Source organism: Oncorhynchus nerka, linkage group LG12 (genome assembly GCF_034236695.1).
Source record: "Oncorhynchus nerka isolate Pitt River linkage group LG12, Oner_Uvic_2.0, whole genome shotgun sequence".
Classification (NCBI taxonomy): domain Eukaryota; kingdom Metazoa; phylum Chordata; class Actinopteri; order Salmoniformes; family Salmonidae; genus Oncorhynchus; species Oncorhynchus nerka.
In genome coordinates, this window is record NC_088407.1 from 11,741,067 (window position 1) to 11,751,747 (window position 10,681).

Consider the following 10,681-nt stretch of genomic DNA (forward strand, 5'->3'; position numbering starts at 1 on the left):
GTGCTGTGTGATATACATACCAGTCATGTTACCGTGCTGTGTGATATACATACCAGTCATGTTACCGTGCTGTGTGATATACATACCAGTCATGTTGCCGTGCTGTGTGATATACATACTAGTTACCGTGCTGTGTGATATACATACTAGTTACCGTGCTGTGTGATATACATACCAGTCATGTTACCGTGCTGTGTGATATACATACTAGTTACCGTGCTGTGTGATATACATACCAGTCATGTTACCGTGCTGTGTGATATACATACCAGTCATGTTACCATGCTGTGTGATATACATACCAGTCATGTTGCCGTGCTGTGTGATATACATACTAGTTACCATGCTGTGTGATATACATACTAGGTACCGTGCTGTGTGATATACATACCAGTTACCGTGCTGTGTGATATACATACCAGTCATGTTACCGTGCTGTGTGATATACATACCAGTCATGTTACCGTGCTGTGTGATATACATACTAGTTACCGTGCTGTGTGATATACATACTAGTTACCGTGCTGTGTGATATACATACCAGTCATGTTACCGTGCTGTGTGATATACATACTAGTTACCGTGCTGTGTGATATACATACCAGTTACCGTGCTGTGTGATATACATACCAGTCATGTTACCGTGCTGTGTGATATACATACCAGTTACCGTGCTGTGTGATGAACATACCAGTCATGTTGCCGTGCTGTGTGATATACATACCAGTTAACGTGCTGTGTGATATACATACCAGTTACCGTGCTGTGTGATGAACATACCAGTCATGTTGCCGTGCTGTGTGATATACATACTAGTTACCGTGCTGTGTGATATACATACTAGTCATGTCATGTCCCTGTCTCCATGTTTCAGGCCAGAAAGAGGATCTTATTGCAATAGTCCTGACAAGTAAGTACACCCCGTTCCACTCATCTACGTTACACCACAGAACTCACTATCGCCATCATGTGGTGGGAGGCCAAATCGATCAGATAATTCCACTGTTTCTCTCTCTCTGTCTCTCTTCCTCTCTCTCTCGCTCTCTCCCCCTTCCCCCTTTCTCTCCCCCTTCCCCCATTTCTCTCCCCCTTCCCCTATGTCTCTCCCCCTTCCCCCATTTCTCTCCCTCTTCCCCTATGTCTCTCCCCCTCTCTCAGATCTCCAGGCTCAGTCTATTGAAGAGCTGAAACAGCAGAGGTCATATCTGAAGCTGTTTAACAAACAGTGTAAAGAACTCCAAGAGCTCCGTAAGAAGCACCTGAAGAAGGTTAGACTGAGAATCACTCTCACCTCCGTCTCCCATTGGAAATAGTAACTGGCAGAGATCTTACCAACGAACAACAATAATCTATTTATTCATCGCTAAGAAATACGGCTTGTGATTATCGAACATTTAGACGTGTGTGTGTGTGTGTGTGTGTGTGTGTGTGTGTGTTAACAGGTATGGTCCCTGAGTAAAGAACAGAAGAGTCGCTTTAGCCAGCTCCACTCTGACACACAGAAACAACGCAGTCAGATGGAGAAACACCTGAAATCCAGCATGAAGAAGAAGTAAGATGGAGGGATGAAGAGGGGCAGGGTGGGTGATGAAGAGGGGCAGGGTGGGTGATGAAGAGGGGCAGGGTGGGTGATGAAGAGGGGCAGGATGGAGGATGAAGAGGGGCAGGATGGGGGATGAAGAGGGGCAGGATGGGTGATGAAGAGGGGCAGGATGGGTGACGAAGAGGGGCAGGATGGGTGACGAAGAGGGGCAGGATGGGTGACGAAGAGGGGCAGGATGGGTGACGAAGAGGGGCAGGATGGGTGATGAAGAGGGGCAGGAATCCATTAACTCAGGGCTGTATTCATTGGCTAGACATTGTAGCAAATCGTTTTGCAAAAACAAAAACAAAAAGTTTACTCCAAATAGAAAACATTTTGCAGAGAGATTTGACCTGGGAGTTGGTTCCTAGTGATAAAAGAGGGAGAGACATGGTGGAGAATACTGTGTGTGTGTGTGTGTGTGTGTGTGTGTGTGTGTGTGTGTGTGTGTGTGTGTGTGTGTCAGGGAGTCAGCAGAGCCGGTGCAGAGGCAGCTGACAGCGTTGGAGGCGGAGCTACAGAAACAGACCGTGCAGCTCAGGGAGTGGCAGATGGAGGAGCTTCTCAAACTACGACAAGAACAACACTCACTGGAGAGAAAGAAGAGACACACACACCTACAAGAGGTACACACACACACCTACAGGAGGTACACACACCTACAAGAGGTACACACACACACACCTACAGGAGGTACACACACACCTACAGGAGGTACACACACACCTACAGGAGGTACACACACACCTACAAGAGGTACACACACACACACACACCTACAAGAGGTACACACACACACACACACACCTACAAGAGGTACACACACCTACAAGAGGTACACACACCTACAAGAGGTACACACACCTACAAGAGGTACACACACACACACACCTACAAGAGGTACACACACACACCTACAAGAGGTACACACACCTACAAGAGGTACACACACACACACACACACACACCTACAAGAGGTACACACACACACACACCTACAAGAGGTACACACACACACACACCTACAAGAGGTACACACACACACACACACACACACACCTACAAGAGGTACACACACCTACAAGAGGTATATACACACATACACCTACAAGAGGTATACACACACACCTACAAGAGGTATACACACACACACACACACCTACAAGAGGTACACACACACACCTACAAGAGGTACACACACACACACACACACACACACACACCTACAAGAGGTACACACACACACACACACACACCTACAAGAGGTACACACACACACACACCTACAAGAGGTACACACACACACACACCTACAAGAGGTACACACACACACACACCTACAAGATGTACACACACACACACACACACCTACGAGTGGTACACACACACCTACGAGTGGTACACACACACACACACACACCTACGAGTGGTCACACTCTCTCAGCCCTCTATCTATGTGCTCCAGCTGTCTCGGAAACTAGAGGAGACGGCCCAGGAATGCCAGCCGGCTCAACTGAAAAACCTCAAGGACATATGTGCTAGGTAAGATGGCTCTACCAATTTAAACCCACTGTTAGAGCACACCTTTCAGGACCTGACGTTATTCTCTAGGACACCTTTCAAGATTGGATTTGATTTGTAACATACTGTTTTCTGATCATTTCTAATAATAATTGATTGGATTCATCGGAGAGCTTTTCCATCCCTCAAAGCACTTGCATAGTAAGGAGGAAACTGGCCTCGTCCACCACCTAGATGATGACATTTGTACCAGAACTCTGACCACATATCAGCTGTCATAACAACTATATTACTCACAATGTACCTAGTCAGTTATTCTGATGGAATCACTTCCTGGTCTGATGCAATCGCAAGCTGTCTTCTACTTTTAAGGTTTAAAGGTGCCCTACTGTCTTTTTGAAATGTTGTTGATTTGGTTATACCGTTGTTGTTGTTGTTGATTTGGTTATAACATTGTTGTTGTTGATTTGGTTATAACGTTGTTGTTGATTTGGTTATACCGTTGTTGATTTGGTTATACTGTTGTTGTTGTTGTTGATTTGGTTATAACGTTGTTGTTGATTTGGTTATACTGTTGTTGTTGTTGTTGTTGATTTGGTTATACTGTTATTGTTGTTGGTTTGGTTATACTGTTGTTGTTGATTTGGTTATACTGTTGTTGTTGATCTGGTTATACTGTTTTTGTTGATTTGGTTATACTGTTGTTGTTGATTTGGTTATACTGTTGTTGTTGATTTGGTTATACTGTTGTTGTTGATCTGGTTATACTGTTATTGTTGTTGATCTGGTTATACCGTTGTTGTTGTTTTGGTTAACGTTGTTGTTGATTTGGTTATACTGTTGTTGTTGTTGATTTGGTTATAACGTTGTTGTTGTTGTTGTTGATTTGGTTATAACGTTGTTGTTGTTGTTGATTTGGTTATAACGTTGTTGTTGTTGTTGATTTGGTTATACCGTTGTTGTTGTTGTTGATTTGGTTATACTGTTGTTGTTGTTGATTTGGTTATACTGTTGTTGATTTGGTTATACTGTTGTTGATTTGGTTATACCGTTGTTGTTGATTTGGTTATACCGTTGTTGTTGATTTGGTTATACTGTTGTTGTTGTTGATTTGGTTATAACGTTGTTGTTGATCTGGTTATAACGTTGTTGTTGTTGTTGATTTGGTTATACCGTTGTTGTTGTTGTTGTTGATGATGATCTGGTTATACCGTTGTTGTTGATTTGGTTATACTGTTGTTGTTGTTGATTTGGTTATAACGTTGTTGTTGTTGATTTGGTTATAACGTTGTTGTTGATGATCTGGTTATAACGTTGTTGTTGATGATCTGGTTATAACGTTGTTGTTGATTTGGTTATACTGTTGTTGTTGATTTGGTTATACTGTTGTTGTTGATTTGGTTATACTGTTGTTGTTGTTGATTTGGTTATACTGTTGTTGTTGTTGATTTGGTTATACTGTTGTTGTTGATTTGGTTATACTGTTGTTGTTGATCTGGTTATACTGTTGTTGTTGATTTGGTTATAACGTTGTTGTTGATTTGGTTATAACGTTGTTGTTGATTTGGTTATACTGTTGTTGTTGTTGTTGTTGATTTGGTTATACTGTTGTTGTTGATCTGGTTATAACGTTGTTGTTGTTGATCTGGTTATAATGTTGTTGTTGTTGTTGATCTGGTTATAATGTTGTTGTTGTTGTTGATCTGGTTATAACGTTGTTGTTGATCTGGTTATAACGTTGTTGTTGTTGATTTGGTTATAACGTTGTTGTTGTTGTTGATCTGGTTATAACGTTGTTGTTGTTGTTCTGGTTATAACGTTGTTGTTGTTGATCTGGTTATAACGTTGTTGTTGTTGATGATCTGGTTATAACGTTGTTGTTGTTGATTTGGTTATACTGTTGTTGTTGTTGATTTGGTTATACCGTTGTTGTTGATTTGGTTATACTGTTGTTGTTGTTGATTTGGTTATAACGTTGTTGTTGATTTGGTTATACTGTTGTTGTTGATTTGGTTATACTGTTGTTGTTGTTGTTGATTTGGTTATAACGTTGTTGTTGTTGATTTGGTTATAACGTTGTTGTTGATTTGGTTATAACGTTGTTGTTGTTGATCTGGTTATAACGTTGTTGTTGATATGGTTATACTGTTGTTGTTGATTTGGTTATAATGTTGTTGTTGTTGTTGATCTGGTTATAACGTTGTTGTTGTTGATTTGGTTATAACGTTGTTGTTGTTGATCTGGTTATAACGTTGTTGTTGTTGTTGATTTGGTTATAACGTTGTTGTTGTTGATTTGGTTATAACGTTGTTGTTGTTGATCTGGTTATACTGTTGTTGTTGATTTTGTTATAAAGTTGTTGTTGTTGATCTGGTTATAACGTTGTTGTTGTTGATCTGGTTATAACGTTGTTGTTGTTGATCTGGTTATAACGTTGTTGTTGATGATTTGGTTATAACGTTGTTGTTGTTGATCTGGTTATAACGTTGTTGTTGATGATCTGGTTATAACGTTGTTGTTGTTGATCTGGTTATAACGTTGTTGTTGTTGATCTGGTTATAACGTTGTTGTTGTTGTTGATCTGGTTATAACGTTGTTGTTGTTGTTGTTGATCTGGTTATAACGTTGTTGTTGTTGATGATCTGGTTATAACGTTGTTGTTGTTGTTGATTTGGTTAACGTTGTTGTTGTTGTTGATTTGGTTATAACGTTGTTGTTGATGATCTGGTTATAACGTTGTTGTTGATGATCTGGTTATAACGTTGTTGTTGATGATCTGGTTATGTTGTTGTTGTTGATCTGGTTATAACGTTGTTGTTGATGATCTGGTTATAACGTTGTTGTTGTTGATGATCTGGTTATAACGTTGTTGTTGTTGATGATCTGGTTATAACGTTGTTGTTGATGATCTGGTTATAACGTTGTTGTTGTTGATTTGGTTATACTGTTGTTGTTGTTGATTTGGTTATACCGTTGTTGTTGATTTGGTTATACTGTTGTTGTTGTTGATTTGGTTATAACGTTGTTGTTGATTTGGTTATACTGTTGTTGTTGATTTGGTTATACTGTTGTTGTTGTTGTTGATTTGGTTATAACGTTGTTGTTGTTGATTTGGTTATAACGTTGTTGTTGTTGATCTGGTTATACTGTTGTTGTTGATTTTGTTATAAAGTTGTTGTTGTTGATCTGGTTATAACGTTGTTGTTGATGATCTGGTTATAATGTTGTTGTTGATGATCTGGTTATAACGTTGTTGTTGATCTGGTTATAACGTTGTTGTTGTTGTTGATCTGGTTATAACGTTGTTGTTGTTGTTGATCTGGTTATAACGTTGTTGTTGTTGTTGATGATCTAGTTATAACGTTGTTGTTGTTGTTGATTTGGTTATAACGTTGTTGTTGTTGTTGATTTGGTTATAACGTTGTTGTTGATGATCTGGTTATAACGTTGTTGTTGTTGATCTGGTTATAACGTTGTTGTTGATGATCTGGTTATAACATTGTTGTTGATGATCTGGTTATAACGTTGTTGTTGTTGATGATCTGGTTATAACGTTGTTGTTGTTGATGATCTGGTTATAACGTTGTTGTTGTTGTTGATCTGGTTATAACGTTGTTGTTGATCTGGTTATAACGTTGTTGTTGTTGATGATCTGGTTATAACGTTGTTGTTGTTGATGATCTGGTTATAACGTTGTTGTTGTTGATCTGGTTATAACGTTGTTGTTATTGATCTGGTTATAACGTTGTTGTTGTTGATCTGGTTATAACGTTGTTGTTGTTGATCTGGTTATAACGTTGTTGTTGTTGATCTGGTTATAACGTTGTTGTTGATCTGGTTATAACGTTGTTGTTGTTGATGATCTGGTTATAACGTTGTTGTTGATCTGGTTATAACGTTGTTGTTGTTGTTGATCTGGTTATAACGTTGTTGTTGATGATCTGGTTATGTTGTTGTTGTTGATCTGGTTATGTTGTTGTTGTTGATCTGGTTATGTTGTTGTTGATCTGGTTATGTTGTTGTTGTTGTTCTGGTTATGTTGTTGTTGTTGATCTGGTTATAACGTTGTTGTTGTTGATCTGGTTATAACGTTGTTGTTGTTGATCTGGTTATAACGTTGTTGTTGTTGATCTGGTTATAACGTTGTTGTTGTTGTTGATCTGGTTATAACGTTGTTGTTGTTGTTGATCTGGTTATAACGTTGTTGTTGTTGATCTGGTTATAATGTTGTTGTTGATCTGGTTATAACGTTGTTGTTGTTGATCTGGTTATACTGTTGTTGTTGTTGTTGATCTGGTTATAACGTTGTTGTTGTTGATTTGGTTATAACGTTGTTGTTGTTGTTGATCTGGTTATAACGTTGTTGTTGTTGATCTAGTTATAACGTTGTTGTTGATGATCTGGTTATAACGTTGTTGTTGTTGATCTGGTTATAACGTTGTTGTTGTTGATCTGGTTATAACGTTGTTGTTGTTGTTGTTGATCAGGTTATAACGTTGTTGTTGTTGTTGATCTGGTTATAGCGTTGTTGTTGTTGATCTGGTTATAATGTTGTTGTTGTTGATCTGGTTATAACGTTGTTGTTGTTGATCTGGTTATAACGTTGTTGTTGTTGATTTGGTTATAACGTTGTTGTTGTTGTTGATCTGGTTATAACGTTGTTGTTGTTGATCTGGTTATAATGTTGTTGTTGTTGATCTGGTTATAATGTTGTTGTTGTTGATCTGGTTATACTGTTGTTGTTGTTGTTGTTGATCTGGTTATAACGTTGTTGTTGTTGATTTGGTTATAACGTTGTTGTTGTTGATCTGGTTATAACGTTGTTGTTGATCTGGTTATACCGTTGTTGTTGATTTGGTTATACTGTTGTTGATTTGGTTATAACGTTGTTGTTCTTGATTTGGTTATAACGTTGTTGTTGATTTGGTTATACTGTTGTTGTTGATTTGGTTATACTGTTGTTGTTGTTGTTGATTTGGTTATACTGTTGTTGTTGTTGTTGATTTGGTTATAACGTTGTTGTTGTTGATTTGGTTATAACGTTGTTGTTGTTGATTTGGTTATAACGTTGTTGTTGATTTGGTTATAACGTTGTTGTTGTTGATCTGGTTATAACGTTGTTGTTGTTGTTGTTGTTGATTTGGTTATACTGTTGTTGTTGTTGTTGTTCTGGTTATAACGTTGTTGTTGTTGTTGATTTGGTTATAACGTTGTTGTTGTTGATCTGGTTATAACGTTGTTGTTGTTGTTGATTTGGTTATAACGTTGTTGTTGTTGATTTGGTTATAACGTTGTTGTTGTTGATTTGGTTATAACGTTGTTGTTGTTGATCTGGTTATAACGTTGTTGTTGTTGATCTGGTTATAACGTTGTTGTTGATGATTTGGTTATAACGTTGTTGTTGTTGATGATCTGGTTATAACGTTGTTGTTGTTGATCTGGTTATAACGTTGTTGTTGTTGATCTGGTTATAACGTTGTTGTTGTTTTTGATCTGGTTATAACGTTGTTGTTGTTGTTGATCTGGTTATAACGTTGTTGTTGTTGTTGTTGATCTGGTTATAACGTTGTTGTTGTTGATGATCTGGTTATAACGTTGTTGATTTGGTTATAACGTTGTTGTTGTTGTTGATTTGGTTATAACGTTGTTGTTGATGATCTGGTTATAACGTTGTTGTTGTTGTTGATGATTTGGTTATAACGTTGTTGTTGTTGTTGATCTGGTTATAACGTTGTTGTTGTTGATCTGGTTATAACGTTGTTGTTGTTGATCTGGTTATAACGTTGTTGTTGTTGATCTGGTTATAACGTTGTTGTTGTTGATCTGGTTATAACGTTGTTGTTGTTGATCTGGTTATAACGTTGTTGTTGATTATCTGGTTATAACGTTGTTGTTGTTGATCTGGTTATAACGTTGTTGTTGATGATCTGGTTATAACGTTGTTGTTGATGATCTGGTTATAACATTGTTGTTGTTGTTGTTGATCTGGTTATAACGTTGTTGTTGTTGATGATCTGGTTATAACGTTGTTGTTGTTGTTGATCTGGTTATAACGTTGTTGTTATTGATCTGGTTATAACGTTGTTGTTGTTGTTGATCTGGTTATAACGTTGTTGTTGTTGTTGATCTGGTTATAACGTTGTTGTTGTTGATGATCTGGTTATAACGTTGTTGTTGATCTGGTTATAACGTTGTTGTTGATCTGGTTATAACGTTGTTGTTGATCTGGTTATAACGTTGTTGTTGATGATCTGGTTATAACGTTGTTGTTGTTGATCTGGTTATGTTGTTGTTGATCTGGTTATAACGTTGTTGTTGTTGATCTGGTTATAACGTTGTTGTTGTTGATGATCTGGTTATAACGTTGTTGTTGTTGATGATCTGGTTATAACGTTGTTGTTGTTGATGATCTGGTTATAACGTTGTTGTTGTTGTTGATCTGGTTATAACGTTGTTGTTGTTGATCTGGTTATAACGTTGTTGTTGTTGATCTGGTTATAACGTTGTTGTTGTTGATCTGGTTATAACGTTGTTGTTGTTGTTGATGATATGGTTGTACCGTTGTTGTTTTTGATATGGTAATATTTGTGTTTGTTGTTATTGTTTACAGAGAGAAGAAAGAGCTTCAGAAGATTCTAGACAGGAAGAGACAGAACAGCATCACCGAGGCCAAGAGCAGAGACCGAGACAAGGCCGAGTCGTACGTGTGTGTGTGTGTGTGTGTGTGTGTCATTTTCAAGGTAATTACGGTCTCCAACTTTTCTGTCTCTCTCTCTCTCTCTTTGTAGGGAACAGAATGAGATCAACAGGAAGCATATCTCAGACTCTGTCACTTTAATCCGCCGGGTAAGTAAGTGTGTGCAGGCCACACACACACACACACACACACACACACTCGTCTTATCACACTGAGTAGTACCTCTCCTTTCTACTCTGTCAGCCGTCTCCCTTTGTGATGTCAATATCCATCCCTCACTCTCTCTCTCCCCCTTTACCCCCCACGCTCTCTCGCTCCTCCCCTCACTCTCTCTCCCCTTTACCCCCCACTCTCTCGCTCCTCCCCTCACTCTCTCTCTCCTCCCCTCACTCTCTCTCTCCCCCTTTACTCCCCCCACGCTCTCTCGCTCCTCCCCTCACTCTCTCTCTCCCCTTTACTCCCCCCACTCTCTCGCTCCTCCCCTCACTCTCTCTCTCCCCTTTACTCCCCCCCCACTCTCTCGCTCCTCCCCCTCACTCTCTCTCCCCTTTACTCCCCCACGCTCTCTCTCTCTCCCCTTTACCCCCACTCTCTCGCTCCTCCCCTCACTCTCTCTCCCCTTTACCCCCCACTCTCTCGCTCCTCCCCTCACTCTCTCTCCCCTTTACTCCCCCCCACGCTCTCTCGCTCCTCCCCTCACTCTCTCTCTCCCCTTTACCCCCCACTCTCTCACTCCTCCCCCTCACTCTCTCCTCCTTTACTCCCCCCACGCTCTCTCTCTCCTCCCTCTTCACCCCCTTTCTTCCCATCTTCTGTACCTCCCTCACTCTCTCCCCTCACTCTCTCCCCTCTCACTCCCTTTCTCTCTCCCCTTCTCTTTC

At 39.5% G+C, this 10,681-nt stretch overlaps 1 protein-coding gene across 1 annotated transcript in view; it reads left to right on the forward strand.

Moving 5' to 3' along the window:
• LOC115116441 (1-phosphatidylinositol 4,5-bisphosphate phosphodiesterase beta-3-like) overlaps nucleotides 1-10,681 on the forward strand; it is a 168,291-nt gene that overhangs the window by 156,361 nt on the left and 1,249 nt on the right. Inside the window, exons 25-31 of the mRNA XM_065025231.1 lie at nucleotides 875-910; nucleotides 1,159-1,268; nucleotides 1,443-1,552; nucleotides 2,049-2,208; nucleotides 3,048-3,124; nucleotides 9,714-9,803; nucleotides 9,892-9,949. Of these exons, the coding sequence (XP_064881303.1) occupies nucleotides 875-910; nucleotides 1,159-1,268; nucleotides 1,443-1,552; nucleotides 2,049-2,208; nucleotides 3,048-3,124; nucleotides 9,714-9,803; nucleotides 9,892-9,949 (641 nt within the window). The remainder of the gene's footprint in view (nucleotides 1-874; nucleotides 911-1,158; nucleotides 1,269-1,442; nucleotides 1,553-2,048; nucleotides 2,209-3,047; nucleotides 3,125-9,713; nucleotides 9,804-9,891; nucleotides 9,950-10,681) is intronic.